This window comes from Mustela nivalis (genome assembly GCF_964662115.1).
Source record: "Mustela nivalis genome assembly, chromosome: 10".
NCBI classification, from domain to species: domain Eukaryota; kingdom Metazoa; phylum Chordata; class Mammalia; order Carnivora; family Mustelidae; genus Mustela; species Mustela nivalis.
Window position 1 is genome coordinate 23090562 of NC_139029.1, and position 27224 is coordinate 23117785.

The window sequence follows — 27224 nt, forward strand, 5'->3', positions numbered from 1 at the left end:
TGCGACTCCCTGCCCGCCTGGGGGACGGGGGCACCGGCGCGGCGAGGACTTAACTTGTGGTGGGTTTGGTGGTGGTGATGGTGAGGGCAGGTAAGGGCACTGACAATTTTGGCCAAGGGTCACACAGCATTTACATCACAATTGGGCCGGAGTTTTAAAATGTCTGGCCCTCTCCCTCCCCACCACCCGTGGCTGCTGTGTTCAGACGGAGAATGTTCTAGCGCTGGGGGCGGCTGCGCATGAAGTCCTTGGGGGGAAAAGGAGCAGGCCAAGGGCGATGGTGGAGTAGAGCTGCCTCACCGAGGCAGCATGAGCTGAGAGGGTGATAGGAAGGAAGGAGGCGCTAGACAGCATGGAGGACTTTCTGCTCTCCAGTGGGTACCAGCTGGGCAAGACCATTGGGGAAGGGACCTACTCAAAAGTCAAAGAAGCATTTTCCAAAAAACACCAAAGAAAAGTGGCAATTAAAATTATAGACAAGATGGGAGGGCCAGAAGGTGAGCTGGGGCCCCTTTGGAGGAAGGGAGGGCTGGTTGAGGTGGGTGGGCACTTCCTCCAGTTGGGAAGGATCGTCCCCTCCTCCCGTTTGGTCTGGAACCAAGGAGTGCAGGGGAGTTTGTGGCTCCGGGGAAGAGGAGTGGGGAAGAGGAGGATGCTGACAGTCCAGGAACGTTGCACCTCTAAAACCCAAGATTAAAGTGGCGGGAGGTAAAGGGTTCTCAGAGGCACAACCCCAACTTGCTGGGCCTTCCCTGTTCCCTCTGTCCGCCACAGAGATGGGCAGAGAGGCCCTGGCCTAGGCTGGCAGAGGATAGGAGCTGCTGCCAAGGCAGGCGGAAGTGAGAAAAAGGAAGACAGGGCTTGGGAACCGTGGGTCAGGAGGCAGGTGTGTGAGGAGCTGGCCCACCACGCTGTGGGCAAATCAGGCCTCATACCTGAGATTCAGTGGTTTTGTCTAAAATCCCTCAAAGCACTTTGATATCTGTGGTTTCACAGGTTACTCACAATAGTCCCTGAGGGTACAGGGAGTTGTTCCTTTGAATAATATATTAACTAAAAAATAAGTGTGAGCATTTTTTGCAATGTCCAAGCAGCTAGACTTTTACGATTGAATGGGAACCCAGGCACCAGAACCAGACACGGTGGGCAGACAGAAGCTGGGAGGCAGGAGACAGTGGAGAGTTATGCCCTTCCGGACTTGATACCCCACATCTTTTCCCATTTCCTCAGAATTTATCCAGAGATTCCTGCCTCGGGAGCTCCAGATTGTTCGCACCCTGGACCACAAGAACATCATCCAGGTGTATGAGATGCTGGAGTCTGCCGACGGGAAAATCTACCTGGTGATGGAACTGGCTGAAGGAGGGGATGTCTTTGACTGTGTGCTGAATGGGGGGCCACTGCCCGAGAGCCGGGCCAAGGCCCTCTTCCGTCAGATGGTCGAGGCCATTCGCTACTGCCATGGCTGTGGTGTGGCCCACCGGGACCTCAAATGTGAGAACGCCTTGTTGCAGGGCTTTAACCTGAAGCTGACTGACTTTGGCTTCGCGAAGGTGTTGCCCAAGTCACGCCGAGAGCTGAGCCAGACCTTCTGCGGCAGCACAGCCTACGCCGCGCCCGAGGTGCTGCAGGGAATCCCCCATGACAGCAAGAAAGGGGACGTCTGGAGCATGGGTGTGGTCCTGTACGTCATGCTCTGTGCCAGCCTACCTTTTGACGACACAGACATCCCCAAGATGCTGTGGCAGCAGCAGAAGGGGGTGTCCTTCCCCACTCATCTGGGCATCTCGGCCGAATGCCAGGACCTGCTCAAGCGGCTCCTGGAACCAGATATGATCCTCCGGCCCTCAATTGAAGAAGTTAGTTGGCATCCGTGGCTAGCAAGCACTTGATAAAAGCAATGGCAAGTCCTCCCCAATAAAGCAGGGGGAGAAAGCAAACCCAAAAACCCGCTTCTAAGATGCTGATATGTATTTTACACTTTACTTCTCTCCTGAAACTTACCTACACCCTCCCCAGCTTTACTTCTCTTTCCCTTAAAAGATCTTCATGCAACCAGAGGGCCTCATTCAGACTTCCCTTTTATTACAGCTAACAAGTGATTTTCACACAGGTGTTTAACTCAAGTTAATGAAAAATAGACCCCAGAATCATACACACACACCGGGGAGGAGAGGGGAAAAGTGACCAAGAGCAACTGGAACCATCGCTGTTGCAACTTCCTTTCCAAATAAAAGCAGAAGCGTTGGGAATGCAGAGACGGCCTCTTGACTCCTTGCCTCAGTGAGAGGCTTGCTGGGGGCCCGGTCTCTGCCTCACCCCAGAGTCTAAGCTGAGTCTGAGGTGAGGACAGGGGACCTCCTAGGGACCCAGACCACCCCTGCTGCCATCCCTACCCCTTCCCTGGGCTCCACGCCAGAAGCCAGCCTGCACACTGTATTTGTCCTGCCCTGCCTCTGGGGCAGCCACTGCTGGGGATAAGAATAGACCCCCAGACACCTTCCAGCTTCTGTTGAATCTCTTTAATGCTATTAACGGCAAGTCTGGAAAAGGTTCAGGACAAAGTTCTTTTTTCTTTCTTTTTTAATTACAAAACTAACAGCTGTTAGAATCTTTTTTTTTTTCCTTTTTTCTTTTCCTGGCTACAAAATACTCTGGGGAGATGCATTATAATTTAAAATATATAATATTGCACAAACAACCAAAAGGTTAATTAAACTAAAGAAATAATTACAAAGAGAAAAACCCCATCCCATCAAAAAAAAAAAAAGATTCAACATTCTTTCCATCCCACCCCCTCACTGAAGGTCTGGAGTGGAAGTGACTGCCACTCTCTTAGCACACCTGACCACACTCCCTTTAGATCACTGGTGAATAAACCAGACTCAGTACCAGAATCACCGAGCAGCATCATGAAGCACCAGGGTCTCCAGGAATTCCTGCAGCCCCTCATTCCCCCAAGAGAGGAACAGCTTTACCAGAGTGGAGGGTGAGAGCAAAGACTGGGTCAGTCTTCAGGAAGAAGAGCTTTTGCAGAAGCCTGATGAGAGCCTCAAGAAGTTCACCCCCAGCATATCCCTTCAAGAAGCAGAAGGGCTGAGGGGGAGAAGCTGGGCTTACCAGAGTCAGAAGTACTCGGCTTCGATCGCTGCTCTGTACTGTTGGTAGCTGGCTTGTGTCCTAAGCTACAGGGGGGTGGAGGTGGGTAGCTGGTTGGACAAGGTATCCCGCCAGGCAATGCACAGAAGGGCCTGAAGTGACCCCCTCCCTTCTCAGGGAGGGGAAGAAATGCAAGAGCAGACTCTTGCTGGTGGCACAGCTGGGCTAAGGACTTGGGTGCATCTGACACAAAAGAAGCCCTGGGAGAGGCATGGGGACATACCAGCCTGGGCCAGACAAGAGGAAGGAGGTGGGAACTCAGGGTTTGGTCTCTAGATTTGGAACCACGAGGAACCTTTCTGGGAATGGAAAATGCCTGGGAGGGAGAGATTCCCCAGGAGAGGCAAGTTTCCCAGAGAGGAATGCCTCTTACTCACTGGGCTAGGAACCAGAATGTGCTTGCCATCCCGGTCTAGCCAAGGACGGTGGGATGGCCTTCCTTGCCTGCTTATGGGTGGACAGAGTGTTGTCTCCGCTTCCTCCAGGAGATTGGTGCTTAGCTTCCGTCTACACAGGTAGAGGGGCTAAAATTATCCCTTGGGACTTCCCAGCAAGAGTCCCTAAGAACAATGGGTGTTCAGCAGAGAAATGTAGGCTCTTCTGGTGAGGGGGTTAAGTCTCTTCCCCCTTGAATCATCCTATGGTTGGCACAAGTCAGAGTTCCTGGTTTGGATTTAGTGAACCCCTTCCCGGATGTGAGCAGAGGTCCAAAGGACCAGCAAGGAGCCACCCAGAATCTGTGCCCAGAGCTCTAGTTGACAGAGGCCATTGGGGGGACATTCTCAGTCAGTGTCTTCCAGGGCTGGGCAGAGACGAGCGAGAGGGTGGGAGGTTCTGTGGGCGGGGGAGCTGCATGATCCGGCTCCCCTCATTCCCAGTCCTCCCACTCGACATCTTCCAGCTGCAGACAGAAGGGGATAATGGAGAGCACAAATACATATTTACTCCTCTGAGTCAAGCCCAGGCCCAACCTCCCCTTGCTGCCTCCATTTCTGCATAGTCCCCCCCCAACACCCCCCCCTGCAAAGACCAGCCCATCCACCCCCCCCCCCCCCAGCCTCGCCTGGGACCATACCCTCCTGCCCTCTGGGAGAGTGAACCACTGTCTTAAGGAATGTGTCTGGGGAGCAGAGCTGCCCTCCGCCTAAGTGGTGGGTCTGCTGCTCTGATTATTCCAGACCCAAAGGAAATGCTTCACCAGCCAACACTGGATGCTAGAAGGGGCCACCTTGCCTCCAGGAGCATGTTGGTCAGTCCCTTAAGGAGAACTGGAGAGGGGCACTTTAACCAGAAGCAAGGTGGCACTGGGCTCGGGCACTCACAGGGTCTTCCTCAGGGGCTCTAGCACCCTGCTCCCCCAGCTCAAGTGTCCCCAGGGCACTTTCTGTCGGCCTGCTGTCAGCTAATCCCGGGTCTGAGAGGCGGTAGAATGACTCTGCTTACGTAACCAGCTGTCAGGTTTTACAGAGGGCCGTAGAAACACAGAAAGCGCCAAGCCCCTGTGACATGAGAGGGGCTCAGGGGCCTTCTCTGCTCTGGGTATAGTGAGGTCACAAGAGCCAAATACTCTTGGGTGGGTCTCTACCTCTCCCTGGGCTTCAGTTTTCCAATATGAAAACCGAGGCCCTGCCTGTCTCTCTCATCTGTTGCCCTCTTTACAGCAGGTTCATGAGCTACATGGTGGAAGGATTCATGTGGTTCTTGGGTGACAGTGGAAGAAACATTGACTTGAATCAGATGTCTGGGCTGGAGCCTCAGTCCTGTCACTTAGTAGTTCTGAGAGCTTTTCTCCCTGTCTTTCATTTAAAATGACCCATTCGACTCTGGCAGGTAAAGAAGTCTAAGAGTAGGAAGGCCTCTGAGCTTCTAGTTGGACTGGGTTTTGTGGTGGCTTCAGTAATGTTCACTGCTACTCCCATGTCTTAGGCACGATGCCTAACATGTCTAGGTGTGTTATCTATCACAGCTTACAAGCTTCTAGGGCCAGTTCTAGGTTTTCGATGGGGAAACAGAAGCTCAGGTTAAGTGACTTGCCCTAGATCACACTGCCGTTTGCCCCAAGGCCAGGAAATCTGTTCAGGTCCCATCGCTGGGGACCATGAATCAGAAGATGTGGGGCAGGTTTGGAGCTTGCGTTTTTTTTAGTAGTTCCTCAGGTGACTTTCATGCAGAGCTAATGTCAGGAACTCTCCCACCATCCATCCTGGAACTTAGGGCAAGCAGAGCCTGCTGATGGGAACAATTCAGGGCCTGAATGGAGGCTCCAGCACCCTTCCCAGAACTACCATCTCAGAGAGGAGCAGGGATCCATCCTTAGGGGATGGCTGGGCCCGATGGGGAGAGTCCTCAGACCTTGGGATCATCGGGCTTGCTTCCCTGAGGCCAACCAGGCCCACTCACCTCCCCAGAGGCATCCACTTTGGAGAGTGCCATCTGCACTTCTTCTTCGGTCATGTCCAAGTCAAAGTCCTTTTCCCAGTCTTCGCTGATGTCCGTGCTTGAGCCTGGAACCGAGATCCACAGCGTGAAAGGTGGGAGGGGGTATGTATGGACAGTCTATAGCTGGGGGCGATGGAACTCTTTAAAAGGGCCTGGCAAATATACATCAAAGGTCTCACATTCTGTTGTCACTCTGGCTCAGTGATCCTCCTTTTGGGAATCTATTCTAAGGAAAAATCCTGGAGTCAAAGATTTAACCAAAAGGAATTTCACTGTAGTGCTGTTTATAGTGATGAAAATTAAAAAAACAAAAACAAAAACAAACTTAAGAGTTCACTGATAGGGAATTTTAAAAATAAATGGTATAGTTACATAATAGATTATGAGACTTTTAAATGTTAGGCTGCAGAACACTTATACACATGGCAAAACAGTCTAAAACTATTAAGTGAGAAAAAGGAAGTTACTATAGTGGTGACGCAGTCTGGTGTGGAGGCTCCCCATAGCCACAGATATCTTCCAGAAGAAATACACAAAGAACATTTTCCTTTTCACTTACTCCACTCTACCTTCACTGACCTTGCTAGTCCTGAAACACACCAGACACCTTCCTGCCTTAGGACCTTTGCATGGGCTTCCTTGTACCCAGAACTCTCTCCTCAGACATCCATCCACAGGCCAACTTCCTCATCTCCTTCACACCCTTGCTCAAATCGTCCCATCTAAATGTGGCCTACCCTGACAGTCCTACTTTATTTATTTATTTTTAGAAGATTTTATTTATTTGAGATAGAGAGTGAGGTAAAGAGCATGAGCGGCGTGGCCAGAAGGAGAGCGAGAGGCAGGCTCCCCGCGAGCAGGGAGCCCAATAAGAGGCTTGATCCCAGGACCCCAAGACCACGTCCCCAGGGGAAGGCAGACGCTTAAGCACTTCACCAACTAGCCACGCAGGCGCCTCCGCTGCCCCAAACCATCCTACCTTATACTTTAAACTACTTGTTTTTTCCCTGTTGTATTTACCAACTTTCGAATATATCACATCATGAGACTGACGCTGCTTATTTGTAATAACAGAGGAACTGGAATGTGCGCTCCCCGAGGGCAGGAGCTTTGTTTTCCTTTCTCGGGTCTGCCAAGTGCCTCGAATACAGAGTTCGTGCTCAATAAATATTCATGGAATCCTTTTCTAAAGCAGGGTTGGCAGACGAGGCGCGGGGACCAAATCCAGCTTACTGCCTGTTTTGGGAAATTAAATTCTGGAGCAGGGCCATTGCCATTTGTTTCCCTATTGGCCACGGCTGCTTTCCTGCGCCGACAGCAGAGCTGAGGGCGTTCCATCAGACTGAAGCGTTTGTGATCTGGCCAAAGAGAGAAAAGCTCTACTAATCCCTGCTCTAGGTGATTCCGATGTCTGCTAAGTTTGGCAATCACTGCTCTCAACATGCACATTTGGGTATGACTTACAGGCAATATTAAAAAAAAAATGTACACGTGAAAGTTATTCTAAGAAGAAAACTACAAAAATAGATTTTTTAAAAAAGTAGATGCGGAAAAAAAAGTATATGCAGCATGATTCTATTAAAAAATAAGCCGAGATGTTTGTACACATACAGAAAAGATGCATAACATACCCACAATAATGCTAACAAGAATTACCTTTAGGAGATGAGGTCGGGGGGTAATTTTCTTTTTCTTTTTTCCCTAAAATGAACATAAACTACTTCGTATTTTTTCTCGTCTATTAAAAGCACCTTCAAAAAGAGTAGGTCCCGGGGCGCCTGGGTGGCTCAGTGGGTTAAAGCCTCTACCTACGGCTCAGGTCATGATCTCAGGGTCCTGGGATCGAGCCCCGCATCGGGCTCTCTGCTCAGCGGGGAGCCTGCTTCCTCCTCTCTCTCTCTGCCTGCCTCTCTGCCTACTTGTGATCTCTGTCAAATAAATAAATAAAATCTAAAAAAAAAAAAAAAAAAAAAAAAAAAGAAAAAAGAGTAGGTCCCGGATCTCTCAACAACATGACCTATAAACACGGCCTTGCTTTTTTTTGCTCAGCTTGCTCCTCACCAGGGACCCAGGCTCTGACACCCTTGCCCCAAGCACCCCTACGGTCCTTATAAGGGGTCTTGTACTGTTCTCCTTCTTAGCCACCTGGCTGGCCACAAGCAGCCTTGTGAGATCATGCCTGGTCTCTGGAGCCACGCAGACCTGTGAATCCCTACTTTTTTTTTTATCTATTGTACAGTCTTGGGTTAAGTTATTTTGGGCTTCAGTCTATTTATAAAATAAGGATAAAACCACCTTCTTTGCAGAGAACCACACAGGAGATTACAATGCAGACGTCTGCCTCCCCACCCCCCTCATTCAGACCCTGCAGGCCCAGGTAAGTGGCCCAGAATTCTGCATTATGAATAGGTACCTGGGGACTCCTTGTAGGCCTGGGCCTGCAGTTCTAAGATACAACAGTGATATCAACGTGAAGTGCACGTAACATGTACACATGGTGGGAATTTAGCAAATGGGGCTGTCAGAGGCACTGTCTCCAAGGTAAGTCGTGTTGCATGTGGCCCCGTGACTGGCCAGGGCAGACCAGCAACAGAGGCCCGGATCTTCAGACGCCACATCCAAGTCTCCCTATGTCTTCGGGACACTCAGGTGGCACACACCGAGCTTTCTGTGGGTCAGAAGCCCAACTCCTGAAAGATTCCTCATCTCAGAGCTGTGGCTGTGGCCATGACAGCTTTCCCTGACCTCAGGTTGCCCTCCAGGGATGTGAAACTCTCATTTTCAGGCTTTAAATTCAAGGGCAGCCCTTCCACGGGTGGAAAACAGAGTATCAGCTTACAGTTTGGAGCACTTCCTATCCACCCTCTGAGGCGAGTATGAACAGTCCCGATTTAGAGGACGAGATGAAGGCTTCGAGTGGCAGAGATGAGAATCAGGGCTTTCTTTCTCATGTGCCTCCTTCCCCCATCCTGTCCTGTCACACGACAAGAGTGCTAAGATCTCCCTGACACCGTGCGCGTGGCGGAGAGCAGACTCATGCCAAAACAATTTAAGCTTTCATGAAGTTTTGCTGTTGTTTTGTTAAGAAAGGGGAATTTTCGGGTGATTATTAATCTCACAGTGTTGTCACTCAACTCATTTTATTCTGTTTAACCAGAACTCTGTTTCCCCAGGGAAGAAATGGAGGCAAAAGCCACTGTCAGGTCAGTCACTGGGGAAGGAGGGCCGTGAGCCCAGGGCTCCTCCTAGCTCGGGGCCACAGGCCTATCCCCAGCTCTCCTCCTCCCTCCTGCTGAGGGAACCTGAGCAGGGTAAGTCCAGGCTCTGAGATTAAGTGGATCTTGGGACAAAATGAAGGCAGGAAACAGCTCTACAATGACAGTGACTGCCGCGGGACCTTGGGAAACCCTGTGGCGAGGCCACCGCAGGAGACTCTGCTGTGTGCAGGGACCAAGCTCTCCTCTGTCCTCTAAGGATATGGACATAAGACGGAAAAGGAGTCACTGTCTCCAAGTCTTCATTCTTTTAAGATCCTCTCTCTCTACTCTGTTTCCACTGGGCCCCCCTAGTCCAAGACCCCAGCTTTCCCCAACTAAGTGATGACAATTGCTTCTAGTGGGTCTTCTGCAGCGACTCCCCAGTCCTCCTGCAACCCCCCCAACCCCAGACCGTGTCAGAGGCAGGAGAGCAGAGGGATGGAGAGCTCGTGCTACAGCTTCTCCATAATCTCATTTTGTCCCGCTTCAACCCACCATTAATTCTTCTGATCCCACTCTCGCATGGCCCAGTTCTACATAACCACTACCTCAAATGGGCCTGTTGCACCACCCAGCCAAACCCCCCACTGCCTTCTGGGCATCACCTGTTCTTCCACCTTCCCCAAACACTGTTTTACACTTTTCTGTTTACTTGGTGGGTGGGTGATTGATCTGTTTCCTTCCAGTAAAAAAAAAATGGGGAAAATTACTCCAATCTCTTGGGCTTCTGTGAAGATTGAATGATGTGCATATACAGTGCTTAGCACAGACCTATACAGACATAATAAGTGCTCAGACATGGTTCCTTATTATCATTTCCCAAAACAGGGCTCTACTCAGATCTCTTCCCTGAATGAGGGCCTATCGTGAAATAGTTACCCCCAACTTACAGAGGAATAAATGGGGCTTAGAGAAGATCAGTAACTTCTCAAGTCATATGGTTTAGGAGCAAGGTTGGGGTTTGAACCCAGAACTTTCTGAACCCTAGAGCCCGAGCCCTTAGCCCCGACATATAAAGCTCTCAGTACCGGTCAGGCCAAGTCCAGCCTTCCAAGTTTGCCTTAAGGTTAGGCTCTTAATTTCTACTTCTGAGCTAATCCATCCACCCTTTTTGCTCCTCTCTCTCCTGGGAGATAATACGGCAACAAAATGGGCTTCCGTCACCACCCCTGCAAGGTGCCCTGTGGCCTCTGCTATCCACGCGTCATAGGTCCCTCATCCAGGACTACCACGCCCCCTGCACCTGCCCCAAACTCTCCACTTCTCCTCTACAACGCCCATCTCCTCGGTGAAACAACTGCCAATGCCGGAGGTTCCTTCTTTCTCTGAACTCCAGCACCGAGCCTGGCCCATACTGCTTCATGCTCCATCATAAAGACTGTGGCTTTTGCCCCTCCCTCCTCAGTGTCTCATAAAGAGTAGGTAGGAGCTCAATGGATGACCTCACTGAACCAGAGCCAGAAGGGAAGCATTGTGTTGGAAACTGGAAACCCTACCCTGCTGTTCCCATCAGGGCCAGTCTCCCTTCCACTGTGGCAAACCAGTCCTCACTGCGCTGGCAGGCATGGGCTCACCTGCTGGGCAAGTTTTGTGGCTGACCGGTACGTGTGTGAGCAGAGACTGTGTGTGTGTGTGCACGTGCATGTGTGTTTCAGGAGAGGCTGGTGTGTGAGCAGAGACTGTGTGTGTGTGTGTGGAGTAGCCTTTCGGACAATCAGCTATCTCTGAAGAGGCAGTCTGGATGTGGCAAAAAGTCAACACCAGAGCTATCACTGTCCTTTAATTCCAGGAATTAGAGAGGTTCCCCTTTGACAAAAAGTCAGTCTCCAGTCTAAAATTCCATTACACAGATAAGAAACCAAAGCTTTATTACTTAAGCTGGGTCACAGCAAGTTCATGAGGATTCATTTTATTCTTTTTTCAACTGTGCCTCTAAGTGCTGTTTATGTTTCAAACTCATAACAATGCAGTAAGCTTAGGGAAGCTACATGACTTGCCTGAGGTCACCCAGCGGAGAAGACCTCTGACATCCATCAATGTCACAGAGATTTCCAACCCAGCACAACGCTGCATCGTCCAAATGCAGGGAAACTGGCACAGGGTGGTAGCTAAGGGCACGGGCTCCGGGTCCGAGAGACCCGGGTATGAATCTGGGCCTGCCACTTCCCGGTCATGTGAATTTGAGCAAAGTTACTTAATGTTTCTGAGCTTCACTGTTTTCACTATAAGAAAGGACAATAATACTGACCTCGCTGGGCTGTGAGATGTAATGAGAAATTAAGTGAACCTGGCACAAACCTTACTTTGTTGAAACTAAGACCCTAACGATTGTAAGATGCACCCTCATTTCAGAAAACAGGTACATTTTAAATGCATTAAATATGGTAATAAACACTTAACAGACAGCAGCTGTCATCATCATCAGTATCACAAATGAAGGACAACTGCTGCTGGGATCCTCCCAAGGGGTGAGGATACAAGTCTGCCTTACAGACTAGCAATGCTAGTCCCCCCTCCCCCCGCCGCCCCCAACCAGGGCTTTGGCCTTGACTTACCTTTCTTTCCATTGTTAGAGGGGGTAGACTTCCCACTGTCGGAGTTCAGCTCAAACACCCGTAAGTCTGTGAGCACCTCCTCCCTCAGAGTCTCTACTCTGGCTGGAGGCCTCGGTTCTGGGCCACTGGGGCGGCCAGCAGGGGTGTGGGGCTTCAACGGAGCTGGGGGCGGGGGCCCAGTCTCACCCACATCCACAGTCAGACCCTGGTCCTCCAAAGATGCCTCTAGAAGCTTTTGGGACAGGTCCTTGGGCAACCCTGGTGCCTCGGCTGCAGTGGCAGGTTTGGCGATCTGCGTCACGAGGGAGACGCTCTCGCTGCTCTCTGACGGGGTCACCTCTGTAGGAGGCTCAGCTGGAGTCACAGGATTCTCTTCACAGGGGCTCAGGGGGCCAGGTCCTCCTTCAGGGGATGTGGAAGTTTTGGCCACAGGAACCTTTGCCTCTTTTGGAGACATGGGTGAAACGCTCACAAGCTCCTCTGTTGAGAGAGAAAGGGGAAGAGGGCTATGTGCCCTGGTCAGCCCCAAGGCAACCTTGGAGCGCTCTGCAGACAGACCTCAGGTTCCTGCCAAAGCTTATTCTGGTCAAGACTAAAGGGTGCCAGCTTCCTCACTCTCTCCCCATCATGGTTCATCCACAGATACTCCCTGTCGGTCAAAAAATCTCCTACCCACGAGGCCTAGCATATGGCTGGTGGACACTCAGCTTCTAGCAGCACAGCCCAAGGTGGTGTCATAGAAAGTTAAGATCTGACAGTAAATCAGTTCTGGGTTCAGGACCAGCTCTGCTATATCCTCACTGCATGATCTTGGGCAAAACACTTAACCTTCCTTAATAAGGAGAACACTTAATAGATGTGTTAACGGCCTACGGTGGCTCTAACTTACTGCCTAAGCCAAGCTACCAGGTAGAGGATGCTCGGCTACCTCCTTAAGCCAACACTTCCCAATGGTTCCTGAACCCGGCTAGGCATGCACTTTACAAAGAGAGCTAGTCAGAAATACAAGTTTGGGGGCGCCTGGGTGGCTCAGTGGGTTAAGCCTCTGCCTTCGGCTCAGGTCATGATCCCAGGATCCTGGGATCGAGTCCCACATCGGGCTCTGTGCTCGGCAGGGAGCCTGCTTCTTCCTCTCTCTCTTTCAGCCTGCCTCTCTGCTTACTTGTGATCTCTGTCTGTCAAATAAATAAATAAATAAATAGATAAAATCTTGAAAAAAAAAAATAAATAAAATCTTAAAAAAAAAAACAAAAACAAGTTTGGAGGTGCCTGGGTGGCTCAGTTGGTTAAGTGTCTGACTCTAGATCTCAGCTCAGGTCTTGATTTCAGGGTCACGAGTTCAAGCCCCGTGTTGGTCTCCCGTGCTTGAGCATGAAGCAAAAAGCAAGTCTGGCCACATCCCTCCAGAGTCTCATTTAGAATGGGGGGGTGGTGGGAAGGGAGTCTGGAATTCCAGTCAGCATCCCAGGTGACTCTGAAGGGGCTGGTCCACAGGCTGGCAGGGGAATCTGCCGCTCCTGACCCAGTGATTTCTGTACCTGAACCAGGAATTCCACCAGCCCAGGCAAACATTCTCTTGTTAGCTGAGCCTGTCCTCAGCATATACAGATGCTGTATATATGCCCTATGCTTCCCTGGGTATCAGGTCTCTTCTGGCAGAATGCTCATAGAATGGCCAGATGGTCCCCAGAGGCATGACAGGACCTGTTACTTGCCCACCACCTCTCACTATCTCTTACCTTCTTCCTCCTCCCAGCCAGGCTCTTCAGAGATGCTCTGTTCTGCCCGTTGCTTCAGGGCATCCCTCCGGGCCTGCTCCTGAGTGTGTTGGGGGGTGGGAAAAGATGGCCAGAAGCGGTCAGGGCCAGCTCTTCCCAGACCCTGGCCCTGACCCCAGAGCTCTTGGTACCAGGTGCCCCTTCTTCCCTCAACAAAATCCAGCCTACTTCCCCAAGGGCTGAGTGGAGGACCTCCCAGGCCAGGCCAGCATACCTGCTCTAGTTGATGGACTTTATAGAAATACCGAAGCCAGAATTCTGAATGGGAAACAGCTGCTGGGACCTGGAGGGAGGGGACAGTGGAGATGAGACTCTGGGAGTGGTTGTGGAGGGTCTGTGCCCCCAGTCTTATCAGCCTGCCCATAGCTGCTCTGGATTTCAGATGTGGTTAAGTGGCTGGGCGGTTCTTCTCAGAGCACTTACACCCTCCACCCCTACACCCACCTTCCCGACCCAGCTTGGCCAAGGAAGGAGAGAAGAATTCCCATTAGGCTTTGCTGGCCCTTCCATTTCTCACATGAGTGCCAGAAATCAGCTTTACCCATGTGGATTCTTAGCTTAGGACCTGGCTGGTCTGCCTCTAGAGTCTTTGATGGCTCTTTGGGCCAGATGACTCTGGAGTGACTCTGGATATGTCCCTCCCACCTCCCGACACCTGAAACCAAAGCTGGGTGAGGTGCTGCCAGCTGCGCCCTCACCATCTTGGTGTAGAGGGCCCGGATGGAGGGGCTGCCTACAAGGAGCTCTGAGATCTCCCCCTTCTTCTCCTCCAGGCAGAACTGGGAAAGCCAGGCGTCAAACAATTCCGGGGGCCCTGCAGAGGGACAAACACTGATGGTCAGCTTCCTGGGTCTGGAGAGGAAACACTAGGCCTACAGAAAAGACACCTAAGCATGGACAAGGACAGTGAGGGAAGCTTAAGGTTTTTTCCAAAGCCATTTTGCCAAAGGTGGGGGGTCCGGAAGGGTAATGGGGTAGTAGGCCCCACTGATACCATGGCAAGGCACTGAAAAGTGATCTCTAGGACGGCCTGTAGTCTGCATGTTCTCACAAGCCTGCTCACACTTTAGCCCACTACACTTGGCCACTGAGCCCCCTCCTCTCTGAAACCACTATTCTCAGGTCCTCACGGGCCCCATGTTTCCAGTCTAAAGGCTACCTCTCTGCCCTCCCTCATGTGACCAATCCATCTCCTGATCCTGGGAGCCCTCTTCTCTCCTGGCTTCTTGGGCTTTTGTGATTTTCCTCCCACCCTTCTAGTTGTTCCACCAGAGTCTTCAGTGGGCTCCTCCTTTCCTCTCCTTCTTAGCTCTTCTCCTTCTCTTTTTTCCCGTAAGATGAGCTCCACTAAACCACAAGTTTCAACCACTGCCTCCGCTGACAACTCTTCCATCTTCACAGCCCCAGCTACCCTTCTGGGCTCCAGATCCAGGGATCCAGGTGTGCTCCGGACACTCCTGCCTGCTCAAGCGCAGCAAACCCCACGTGTGTTCACTTTCTTCTCTCCCACGCTGTCCCACGTGGTTATCCCCTAGAGCCCTGGGGGCCCTCCTGGACTCCTCCCTTATCCGATCCCTCTGCATTCCACTTCCTCAGTGTCTTCGTATGCACACTGTCCTCTTCCATGCACCCGCCACTCCCTAGGTTCTCGCCTTCCTACCAAGCCTCCTATCCAGTCTGCCCATCTTCTGTCTTTCTCTAGTTTACCCTTTACAACCATGCTTGATGACTCTTCCACAAAACGCAAAATCTAATCACCCCAGCCCGCAAAACCCTTCAGTAGTTCTCTAGGGAGGGCTTTTATTTTTATTATTATTATTATTTTTAAAAGATTTTATTTATTTATTTGACAGACAGAGATTACACGTAGGCAGAGAGATAGGCAGAGAGTGAGGGGGAAGCGGGCTCCCTGCTGAGCAGAGAGCCCGATGCAGGGCTCGATCCCAGCACCCTGGGATCATGACCTGAGCCGAAGGCAGAGGCTTTAACCCACTGAGCCACCCAGGCATCCCATTACTTTTTTATTCAGTAAATTCTTACACCCAATGTGGGGATGAAACTCATGACCCTGACATCAGAGTTGCATGATCAGCTGACTGAGTCAGGCAGGTATGCTCTCTAGAGAGGTTTTTATTTATTTTTTTTTTTAAAGATTTATTTTATTTATTTTAGAGAGAAAGTGAGCGTGAGCAAGTGAGTAGGGGGGCATAGAGGGATGGAGAGGGATAAGCAGACTCCTCTCTGAGTCTTTGATCTCAGGACCCTGCTCTCACGACCCTGAGCCAATACCAACAGTAGGAAGCTCAACTGACCGAGCCACTCAGGTGCCCCTAGGGAGGGGTTTTTTTTTTTTTTTTTTTTTAATATTTTACTTATATATTTGACAGAGAGAGAGATCACAAGTAGGCAGAGCGGCAGGCAGAGTGAGAGGGGGAAGCAGGCTCCCTGCTGAAGAAGAGCCCGATGCGAGACTGGATGCCAGGACCCTGAGACCATGACTTGAGGCAAAGGCAGAGGCTTAACCCACTGAGCCACCCAGGCACTCCTAGGGAGGGCTTCTTAAGCTAGGACCCAAGAATGGGCTTCAGAGGGTCAAAGAATTCCCCTGTTGCATTATAAAATTTTGTGGAGGGAAGGCTTATCCTTATCAGCAGGTTTTTAAAGACCTCTATGACTAAAACAAGGTTAAGAACCACTACCTTGAGGCATACAGAGCAAAATTCAAACTGCTTAGTCTGGCACCCAAAGCCCTTCTGATCTGGCCCCCACGGGGCCCCCACCGACAGCTCTCATTGCCTCCTTCCCTCACATGCCCCCTTGTCAGCCTTCCCCAGTACAGAAGCTTCAAATATCCTGTCACCACGCTTGAAAGGCCTTCTCCCACTGCCAAAAGTAAAATTAGTTTACTTCTCTTTTCTTTTTTTAAGTAGACTCCATGCCCAATGCCGGGCTTAAACTCAGCACCCCAAGATCAAGAGTTGCAAGCTCCACTGAGTCAGGCAGGTGCCCTGAAATTAGTTTACTCCTAATTCACCCTTAAAACCTCCATGTCAGTGTCACCTCCTAGGTTCCCCAGGTCAGGCTGGATGCTTTCCTTCTGGGCTCCCATCTATGGAAGCAGGACTCCGTCCCTACTATCACTGCTTCCATGGTTGCCCGTTTCTCTTTCTGAGCTCCAGTTCCCAGCCTGGGACTTGCTGCATGGCAGGGCTTGGCAAACAAATGCTCAAGAGAAGGCAGACAGGGCAGCAGGGCTGGGGTGGGATGGGGGCCTGAGTGGAGTGGGAGGGAGTGGAGTAAAGTCTCTGTAGACCAGGAGGAACACAGTTCAGGCTCAGGGAGGAAAAGGGACTGACAACCCATCCCGCTACATGTAAGGTGCGCTCTAGCCCCACTCTCGTCCCTCCACACAGGGAAGCCGGGCCTATGATATCAGAGACAAACAGGGTGCTCATCCCAGAATCCCCCCATCTCGCTTCCCTACAGGCCTGCCCCCTCACAGCTGCCCCCTCACCATCTGGTTCATTGCAGTAGGTTGCCGGGTCTGACTGCAGGCTATAGAGGCGAGCCTGTAAGAAACAAAGAACAGGACTTCTGGAGTGCTAGGTAGAGAACACATGTCCTCTCTGGGAGCAGACCCTACCACTGTTGTTAATTTAGGTGCTTTGAAGATGTCCCTCCCCTATACGTATCCTCCCACTAGAAGTCAACCTCAATCCAGCTTCTCCCCCTGCTGGCTGCCAGACCCACGGGGCACTCGTCAGCTCACCCTATGGCTAGAGAGGAGAGCACTGGGCTATGAGGGCAAAACTGGGGCCTTCAGAAAAATAGTCTTTCCCCTAGTATTTATTCTACCTTGGGAACTAAGAAAATACAGTGTAAGCAGACTACAAAATTATATGTATAAAATGCTTCTGAATTATGTGAAACTTGAAAAATGTTAGTTCACATATATTAATAAAGCCCAAATTTATGGGTAAATTTTGAAGGAATGTAGCTCCCTCAAATTAAAACCATTCATCAAGAACTTCTTAATATTTTTTTCTTTTTAAAAGATTTTATTTATTTGAGAGAGTGAAAGAGAGGTGAGGGACAGAGGGAGAAGCAGACTCCCTACTGAGCAGACAGCCTGATATGGGGCTCGATCCCAGGACTCTGGGGTCATGACCTGAGCCGAAGGCAGATGCTTAACTGACTGAGCCTCCCAGGTGCCCCAAGAATTTCTAAATTTCATAGCAGTCTGCCAAATGAATTACCTCCTGGGTTCCTGTTAAGGTCACAGGAGTGACAAACAGAAAACCTCACCTTCCTTCCTATTACGTGAAGCAAGGACTGGCTGTCTTCATCAGAACTTCAGCAAGGGCCTTTGTGATCCACTGCTGTTAGAATTTAAAATCCTACAATTTTAAGAAATTTCACACTTCTACTCAAATGGTCACTAAGTGGTGGTATTAGTGATAATACTTGAAAAATCACTGTGTTTCGAATGGAATTTCAATGTGGTAAAAATGCTACGAAGGCCCAGCTGCCGTGACATCACACTGTGCATTTAGGAGAAAATACTCTGAAATGTAAGAAGTAATGCTGAGAAGATAAAATGTGTAAGAAATATCCTGCCGCTGTGGTTGATCTAGGTGCTTTGAAGACATCCTCAGCCCATGCACTCATTCCCACTGGAAATCAGCCTTAGCCTCAGTGTTGAGAGGATCATGCCCGTAGAGCAGTCCTTATTACGGTTGAAAGCTGAAGGGAATCTAAATGTACAACACGAGGAAAATGAATAATGATGCTATCTTTACTTGCAAGAATTCAAAGACATTACGATGATGGTGATTAAGAAATATGCTAATATATTTTAAACATTTTTTTTTTATAGCAGGTTATGAAATGGCAGGTATAAAGTGCCTTTTTGGGTAAAAAGAAAAAAATCCAAACTATCTTTACCAACAAAAAGAAATGACAGGTTAGACACCAAAGAGAGATCAGTGATTCTCCTTGAGGGATGGGATTATGGATTTAGGAATCATTATACTTCTGCTTACTAGTATTCTTCAATTTAGTTACATACACATGTTTATTTTCTGGCCTGAACACGTATCACTTTTGTGAGTGCACGTTGGAAGCTAGAACCCAGTCCTAGTAGGCACCTGCAGAGAAGGATGAATGTAATGGATACCTTCGTGCCATCATAGGGCTCAGCTGTGCCAGAGGGTGTGCCCATCAGGGTGATGACATCGCAGTCTATGGTTTTGTCCGGTGAGGGAGCAAAGGTGTCGGAGATCACCCCTAGGAAGTCAGACAACCCCTTCTTCATTTTCTCTGTTGCCCCCGAGGAGCCTTCAGTCTGCAGAGAGAAGCAGGCAGAGGAAACAGGTGGCCCAGCAGCAGGCTATAATCTAGGGGATGGGTACTGAGGGGTGAAGCATCAGGGGCAAAAGTGTGCTCTCTATGTGGGGAGCAGGGATGTGCTCACGGCCTCTCACCCCATCTCTGGGATTGAAGAAGGACAGAGGCAGCCAGGGTCCCTCTGTACACCAGATGGGGGTGTGGAATGGGGACCCAGTAGGCTTGGGTAAGTCAGAGCAGAACTCTCTGATTGGTTCATCAAAATTTCAAGGCCAGTCAGGGTGATCAAAAGTTGGCAGGAGAGGATGCCTGCCATACACGGTAAGTGGGGAAGAGGACCTCTGGATAGAGTAGTGGGAAAGGTACCACTTTTGGAGACCTAAACCTCCGTGAGTCTGTTTCATGATCTGTAAAATGTGGATAAACAGACTTCCTTGAGAGGGCTGCTGTGACAAAAAAGATAAGGCATATACAATGCCTGGCATACAACAAACATTTACCCAACAGCAGTACTGTAATATTACAATTTCATCATCATGGCTATTCAGCAAGTGGAACATTTTGTACAAAAGGCTGGGGAAATACGGGCAGGATGAGAACAGATATCCCTGCCTAGAGGCAAACCTGGGACCAGCTGAGGGCCAACATATGGATCAGCTAGAAGGGACAAATGGGACACAGAGCTTGAGCCACACTGGTCAGAATGGCCTCGAAGCAAAGCACAGATGGGATGCTGACAGGGCCAAGCTCTAAACCTCATGGAAACCATAATATTTACTCCTGATGAGGCTATCCCAGCATTTTACAGCTGGAATCTAGGAGCGTGCGGGCACAAGCTGGCACAGATATACAATCAATGAATGAAGAAAAGGAATGAATGGAAGAAACGAATGGCATCTGTGCTCCTGGCTGGACTCTAGCAGATCAGCAGGGTTACTCCTTCTCATCCATGCCCATCAGCAGCTGGGATTAGCAGGCAGACAGTAATTTACAACAAGTTACAAGAGTTAACTAAAGAAGGTTGGTGGAAAGAACTCCAAAACATGTTTCTCATAACATGGCCTCTAATCACAGGGCAAATGGTTCAGCGGAAGCTCAAAAGAAGAAAGTGCAATTGTCCCAACACTAAAGGAGAAACTGTTCATACAAAACCCGTATATTATACCTCATCAGAAGCTTGAAATTTGCAGGGATAGCCAACCATACACAACTTTCACTTTTCATGCTGACTTTTAGAATCTAATTCCTACCTTGCAAGAAGATTCCGCTATACGTCTTTCTTTGATCAATAAAAACAGGGCCAGTAAGAATATAACTTGGCACAGCCTTTCTGGAGGGTAGTTTTGCAATAAGTATCACAAGGCCTAAAATTGTACTCACCCTATGATCTTTTCCAGTATTTTATTTTTTTATTTTTTTTATTTTATTTATTTATTTTTTAAAGATTTTATTTATTTATCAGAGAGAGAGAGGGGGAGAGAGCGAGCACAGGCAGACAGAATGGCAGGCAGAGGCAGAGGGAGAAGCAGGCTCCCTGCCGAGCAAGAAGCCCGATGTGGGACTCGATCCCAGGACGCTGGGATCATGACCTGAGCCGAAGGCAGCTGCGTAACCAACTGAGCCACCCAGGCGTCCCTCCAGTATTTTATTATAAAGAAAATACTAAGGGCAAAAATTTAGCAATCGGAATGTTCAATGTGGCTCTGTTTATAGTACCAGTAAAAAATGCAGTAGGAACCTAGGAACTGGCTGAACCTACAGAGCAAAGTAACAGGCCATTTATGATGCTGGAGAGCGTGGTTTGCAATGATCAAGTCAGAAAGTAGGTTACAAAACATGACATTCAGTTGATTCCAGTTTTGAAAAAGAAAGTGGACCTAAGGAACATATCCCCCAATATTAACAGCTGTTATCTTTGGGAGATGGAATTAAGGGTGTCTCTAGGTCTTTTTCTTTTACTTAAGGTATTCTCGAAATTGTCTATAATGAATGACTTTGCTAACAGGAAAACATTTGCTGACACAATACAAAAATGGGACAGCCTGTTAATACTTCTTCCACGTAGCTTGTTTGCTCTACAGACACCATTCTTTCAAAGTGGGAGCCTCTGGGCAGAAACAATTACTTAGTAGTACAAAGGTTGGGGTGTCCCCACCAGGGGCCTGGGTCGGGTCAGGCTGGAGGGACAGTCACTCCAAGGGCAGAGGCAGTACTCACAGCTAGCTTCTCCTTGACCACGCTGGCTGTGGCCGCAATGGTGCAGGCTGTGTCATGCTGTACCACCTGGGTGAACTCCGTCAGGTCTCGCTTCATGAACTCCAAGGCTTCGGAGGACTACGGAAGACAAGAGAGGGATGACAGAGCCAGCTGGCACCACTACCCTTTGTTCCTGTTCTCTGGGCTTCTTCCGTCCCAGAAAGACACATGGAAAACTCAGGTGCCATGGCACAAAAACAATGCTGGCTTGTCTCAAGCCCATGACCTGGGATTACCGAACAACAGCACACAGAAGGACTTCCTGCTGCTCTGAGAGTGGGGATGAGTCTCAGCCTCAGCACTTAGAAGCTCTGGGGCCACAGGTAACATCAAGTCTCGGGTTTCTCTTATAAAATGAGGGAGGTGGCCCTGTTAGTGGTTCAAGAGCAGATTGGGGAAGGGTCACATGTTGTCTGGAAACAAAACAGAGTCTGACGTGTTGCTCTGATATGCTTTAAGTTGTGATGTTTGTTTCAATTCAAATAACATGAAGAAAAGGTATGTGATTTTAATCAACGGAAAGTGTTCCTACTTTTCCTTTTTTTGTTACAGGGAGATTCAGTCGAAATATGTGGCAGTATGTGAAATTATTTGTCTGAAAAATTTCATGAACCTGTCACATTAGCTTAGAAAGCAGTTATGAATAATTCTTGACAATTTAATGCCAGTAAAAAGGTGTGTGGTTTTTATACTCAACAAAGGGGATGTCGAGAAATACTGGACTGGATTCTCTCTGAGGGGTTCTTGGTTCTACCACGCCAGGATTCTATTCATCAATAGAGCAGAATGGATATTTGCTTCTGTCAGACTGACGTGCCACTCGTCCTGCACTCAGATGACATGAGGCCGCAGGCCATCAGCTCTGGTCTGAGTCTTGCCCTGCTTTGTTTCATCCTTACCCACTCTGCGGGGTACCTTCCCATACTACCTGTGTTTGCCCTGGCAAGCCTTCTCATTGTGTGCGTGTGTGTGTGTGTGTGTATTAGCATTTTTGAGGGTTCTGGTGATTTTTTCTTTGGGGAAGGGACTGCCTAGTTTTCATCAGCTTGGGACGTCTCTGGATGGGGCAGTGTCATCTATAGATAAGAAGCTTCTCTGGGAGTGGGAATCATATCTCCATTTCAGACTCAGGACAACTTAATTAGGGTGGAGGGGTCATTTATTAATTCACTCTCTCCATCCACTCTGCCATCACCTTGGTCTAGGCCAACCTGCTCTTTCAAACTGACTCCTTGCAGGGTGCATCAAAGACCTCCACTACATTCTCCTTGTGCCACTGCTGCGAGCTTTGGAAGTCAAAGCGAACCAGGCTGTCCCTGCGTTCCATTCTTCAGTGCTTACACAGTATCCTATGAGCAAGCAAAAAATCTTTACCTTCACTTCCAAAGCTCATCTCATCTCATCTCTGGCAGACTCTCCCCTACCACTGTGTCCCTCTCTGAGCTCTAGCTAGCTTTCTGCAAGTTTCTAAATGCTCTAGCATCCTCCCTACCTCCAGGGTGTCTGAACCCATGACTGTAACTCTTCGGAACACATACGTGAACAAACACAATGAATGGCCCCCCTCACCTGGTTAACTCTGGTTCTTCCTTCAGATCTATGCTTATATGTCACCTCCCTAGAGAAGCTTCCCTGATGGCACCTCAGATTAGCTTGGCTCCCTGCTTCCCAGGGTACCTGCATGTTCTCTAACATTTGTCATGCTGCAGACTTATCACTGTCCGTTCAATTATCTAGCTTGATAACAGAGTTCTGTGAACATCGAGCCCGTGTTTTTTGCTCACTGATTCTCTCCCTGTGTATGACATAGAACCTGGCATGGAGTAGGTGCTCAAAGAAAGTCTGCTCGTTAAATTTTCATGTACATGGGCACATTTTAATTATATAACCATTGCCATGATAATGTGATGAACGGCTGTCTCTCCCTCACTAGACTGTGAGCTCTGAGGGGACGCGTATGAACCGACAGGGTGCTTGCCCTCAAGAAGGTCATCATCTACCGGGAAAAATGCTCTCATGACAGTGTCAGTGTACAAGACCAGAGTGGTAACCGGTGTTTTCTCAGGAAGTTAGAAAGACTTGATGAAGGGAAGCCTGGATTGAGCACCTCAAAGAATGAGCAAGAGAAGCCAGTAAAGGAAGCCGGGGCACAGCAGGGCCCAGGGTTTACTGCAGCCTCTGAGCATTTTAGTCCTAATGAACATTGATGGAAATGCAAAAGTAGTTTGGAAGAAAGCTGGAGAGGCTGCCAAGGGCAACTACGGTGGGCCTGGTCAGCCGTTGTGGGAGTTGGGGAGCCGCTGAGAGTTTGAAGGAGGGGGGACAGGATGAGTTCTGCATTTTTCATAGGTCACTCCAGTGACTGGCCTGACAAAAGTGACAAGATTAGAAGACGGAAGAGAACCCATCAGGAGGTTGCTGTCAAGTTCAGAAAAGGGAATGAGAGAATATGAATAAGGATAGTGCTGGTCAGGATGAAAGGATGGGACCGGTTCAAGAAATAAGAGCAAAAAAGGTGGATTTAGGGATTAAATAATGTGTTGAGTGAGGGCAAGAGAGAGTCAAGGAAGAGCCACTGGCTGCTAACCTAGGTGACTGGGTCGATGCACCACTGCCAGCTGAAAGAGAAAATGCGGAAGGGGGAGCAGGCTTAGAAAGAAGGTGATGACAACGATTTTGGTCACGTAGGATGTGCGATGACAGTGGGCTAACTGGGACAGTCATCCAGCAGGAGTTATTCTCAAACAGTAAAGCTCAGAGAAAAGGACTAGGAATCACACTATCGTGAAAATGGAGAAGTCTCCCAGGAAGAGTTTGTTGAGTGAACAGAGCAGTGAGCTGAGGACAAGGCCCCTCAAAAACCACACCTTTAAAGGGTAAGAAGGGAAAGTCACGCAACAGTGAGGAAAGAAGAGCCAGGAGATGTGGAGAATTGAGAGAGAAGCAAGCCACAAAGCCAAAGGAGTAGAGTTTCAAGAAAGAGGCTGAGTGATCACTAGTGTCAAATGCAGCCGAAAGGCCCTGGAAGATAAGAGCTGAAAACCACCCGATGGATTTGGCAAGTGGTAGGTGAAGCTGAGTGTGTTTACCGATAAGCTCACATGTGGTGACCACAGGGATGGGGAGGGAGTTATGAGAGATCATGTTGTTGACTTCAAATATAAAAAGTAGGAGGTGAGGGTTTTTCCTAGAGGTAAAAAAGAGGAAGTAGCTGAACAGAGCACTGGAGGGAAGAGTAAAGTTTGGGGAAAGTTTCTCGAAGATAAGGGGAAGAAAAGCAAATCAGAGACTGAAAAAGCTTGTTGAGGGCTGGTGCTCAGGCCTAAATAAGCTTGGGGAATCTGGGGTTGGACCAAGGAGCAATGCCTTTATCAGTGTCTGTGCATAAATGCAAACAAGCATGATGACTGCAGGAGGAGGGAAGGAGCAGAGGAAGACAGATTACAGCACCAACTCAGAACTGTGGTCTCTAGGGCAATGGATGCTAGGGGTGCAAGGGAACTGAGGGTCCTGGGAGCTGAGTATTCTAGATGGAGCTTCAATGGGAAGGCAAGGGGGGCAAGGCCAGAAAAGCACTGAATGACCAAGGGAAAAAATGGAAGTAAAAATGGACTAGTGGTGTTTAAGAGGTTTCCCCAGCACCCTCCTCAGGACTTAATAAAAATAACTGATGCTTATATACTACTTACAGTGTGCTAAGTATTGTTCCTAGTGCTTTACACACATTATTATTTAATCCTCACAACAGTACTATCAGGTAGGTGTTCTTAGTACTCCCATCTTACAGATGGGGAACTCAGGTTTAGAGAGGTTAAATAACTTGTACAAGTTCATGTAATAGTAACTAGCTGAGAGGGAAATTAAGTCCCCTCTTTCTGAATGGGGAACTGTCAAAGGCAGAAACAACATCCACACCCTGGCCTCAAACAGGGAGCTTCCCAAGAACAAAGATGGAAAGCCAACCAACTATCTATGAGTTATGGTAAGACCGGCCTTGAGGGCAACACACAGAAAGTCCTCGCCCCAGTTGCTGAATGAATGTCAGATTCTCCTTCCAGGAGATCGCATAACAGTATTCTGAGGTCCTTTGAGACCTTTTAATTAAACTTCAGTGTGAAATTCTCTTATTCCTCAACAACAACATAAACAACTCAGGACATTCTCAGATTAGCTAGGCTGTAGCTAGCTGAGAGGCTGAACAGGAGTATGCAGTCTAAAGGAGGTATTAAAATGCCCCCCAGAGCAGAGGACTGATTTAACTGAGATCAGAAGCCTCCTGGAGTCTGCCCTGAAGCAGGACTCACCCCAATTTCTTGAAGTAAACAGTAATTAACTTTTCCTCCAGGATTCACTTGGGCTGGTTCTGACAAACTAGTATGGGGTGGAACAGAAACACCCAACAGCCTTGTCTATTGGCAGAGCCAAGGCTCACTCATCATCCCACAGGGATTGCTGCCTCCCCACCAGACTGTGAGCTTTGTGAGGCCCAGGATAGCATCTGCACCCTCAGGACCTGTCAGAGTGCTAGCTGTGGAATTCCAGTATTTGAATGACTACAGAAATAAGTTTCTATTGCAGACTTCTTTGTAATCGATCAAAGGTTCTCTCTTCTACGAAGCTGTGAACTTCCTTAGCTGGAATAAACTGCTCTTCCTACGGATTCCTACAAAAAGGAAGCTCCGGCCTTTAAAACAATCTGTTATTTCACCGTGGCTTGTGTCACACTGCTCCGAGTCGGGGGGTCAGTCCTCCCCAAGACCGACAGGGGTAACAGTAGGGCCCGGGTGGGGCTCATCTTTGAGGCCCAGCGCCCACACTGGTCTGGCGGGGCAGCTTGGACCTGCTTGTATGAGGCGGCGCGAGGCCCTGGTGGAGGAAGGGCGCCGGCCCGGCTTACCTTCTCCTTGACTGCCTGGTAGCTCTGTTGCAGCCAGCTCCGCCACCAGCCCACGTCCTCCCTGCGAAGACAGATATATCTGGCGGCCCTGCGGTGCGACTCTTGCCCGCGCATGATCGGGTCTCAGTTTCTCCCAGAGATGTGGTCCGCGAGCCCAGACTTGGCAGACCGTTTCCCCACCCCCTCGCACTGAGACTCCACCCCGCCCTTTCAGCCCCGTCCACTCCCGGGCTGGCCTCCTGTTCCCCACAGGGACCCTGGCCCAGCACCCCGACCCTGGGAGAATTCAGGCCCCAACGCCCGAGAGCTGGATGACGGGCTCACCCTTCCGCCATCTTGCCTGCATGACATCACCACTATTTACTGACCTCTGACTTCCGACACGGCACTACCCCCCCTCCCAAGCACCGCCCCAGAGCGCCCGGCCCAATCCTCGCGCTGACACCGCCCACAGCCCAATCTCCGCCCCGGCTCATCACTAGGCCCCGCCTCCATGAGCTCGGTCCACTCTCTGTCTAGAGTTCGCTCTTAAACTCCGCCCCTGAACTCTCGGCCCAATCCTCACTCAATTCGGTTCTCAAGTCCACCCCCAAGTGTTAGCCCTACCCCCACTAGCACCTACTTTTTATCAAACTGACTTCGGATACGGTGGCTGCCAGGGGCCACGTCCGCCGGCCTGGACCGCGGAGGTGTACTCGCAGAGGCGAGGAAGGAAGGGAGCGGGTCTGGAGCTCGAAAGTCTGGATCCTAGAGCGCAGGGCTAGGACCACCCCCCTTTATGAAACAAACCGCGTAGCGGTTGCTTGGGGTCTCTTCGGGCTAATTCAACAAGCGCAGAGCAGGGCACTGGGCCAGGGTCTGCAGGTGTAGGGAGAAAAATTCTTCAACGGACATGGATTAGCTTGTGAAAGGGAGAGACTTTCTGGATCTGCTACCCATCAAATACCATCACCTCTTGTCTGTTTACTGGGAGAGCTTTAGTAATCCCCCCACCCCCGTTCTGTTTCCCCTCTTTACAGGATTGTTCCTGTCATACCTGCTGTTTCTCCCATCTTAAAAGCGTGGAAATAAATACCAACACTCTCTTGATCGGACACCCTTTCCCCTTTACAGCAAAACTTCTTTAAGACTTGTCTGTACTCACTGGCTCCAATTCCCGTCTCTTCCCATCATTTATTGAATTCACTTCCGTCCCGTTTTTGCCTGACTTGTATTGGGATGCTAAGAGCAATGACCAACTTTCAATCTTTCTTTGGACCAGCAGCATCTGACTTGACACAGTTGGTCACCTTCCTACTTTTAAAAACACTATCTTCACTTGGCTTCCAGGACACCAGTGCCCTTCTGACTCTCCTCTTACCTCACCAGCATCTCCTTCTCACTGTTCTCTACTGTTTTTTTCATTGACCTCTTATTGCTGGAATGTCCCAAGGCTCAGAGCGCCCTCTCTTCTTGTGTGTCTGTAATCATTCACCAGATGATCTCATCAAGTCTCATGATTTTAAATGCCATCTATACACTGGCTGCTCTCAAATTT

The 27224-nt window shown here is 49.5% G+C and overlaps 2 protein-coding genes across 4 annotated transcripts; one reads left to right on the forward strand and one right to left on the reverse strand.

Annotated features, from left to right (window-relative positions):
- On the forward strand, nt 1-2981 carry TSSK3 (testis specific serine kinase 3). Of its 2 annotated transcripts, none has more exons than XM_082685772.1 (2): nt 1-90; nt 1231-2981. In XM_082685772.1, the coding sequence occupies exons 1-2, from the start codon at nt 78-80 to the stop codon at nt 1890-1892; spliced, it is 675 nt and encodes a 224-aa protein (XP_082541898.1). In that variant the 5' UTR covers nt 1-77; the 3' UTR covers nt 1893-2981. The 2 variants fall into 2 exon arrangements, with proteins under 2 accessions (XP_082541898.1, XP_082541897.1); XM_082685771.1 differs by having other exon boundaries at nt 82-497.
- Nucleotides 2065-26100, reverse strand: BSDC1 (BSD domain containing 1). 2 transcript variants are annotated; one of them, XM_082685743.1, is made up of 11 exons: nt 26012-26100; nt 25688-25748; nt 20752-20868; nt 18365-18532; nt 16703-16757; nt 13887-14002; nt 13403-13471; nt 13150-13228; nt 11411-11890; nt 5560-5663; nt 2065-4060 (listed from the first exon to the last, which is right to left on the reverse strand). In XM_082685743.1, the coding sequence occupies exons 1-11, from the start codon at nt 26020-26022 to the stop codon at nt 4028-4030; spliced, it is 1293 nt and encodes a 430-aa protein (XP_082541869.1). In that variant the 5' UTR covers nt 26023-26100; the 3' UTR covers nt 2065-4027. The 2 variants fall into 2 exon arrangements, with proteins under 2 accessions (XP_082541869.1, XP_082541870.1); XM_082685744.1 differs by lacking the exon at nt 13403-13471.
- Between the last annotated feature and the right edge of the window lie 1124 nt (nt 26101-27224).

What these genes read in the sequence shown, in the direction of transcription:
- BSDC1 (XM_082685743.1), bottom strand. An exon ending in AGCCCTATGATGGCACGAAG is followed by an intron (nt 16,758 to 18,364) that starts GTATCCATTACA and finishes TGTTTCTTACAG; the next exon opens with GCTCGCCTCTATAGCCTGCA. An exon ending in CTACTGCAATGAACCAGATG is followed by an intron (nt 14,003 to 16,702) that starts GTGAGGGGGCAG and finishes GTCCCTCTGCAG; the next exon opens with GGCCCCCGGAATTGTTTGAC.
- TSSK3 (XM_082685771.1), top strand. Translation starts at nt 353, where the DNA reads ATGGAGGACTTTCTGCTCTCCAGTGGGTACCAGCTGGGCAAGACCATT. An exon ending in CAAGATGGGAGGGCCAGAAG is followed by an intron (nt 498 to 1,230) that starts GTGAGCTGGGGC and finishes CCATTTCCTCAG; the next exon opens with AATTTATCCAGAGATTCCTG.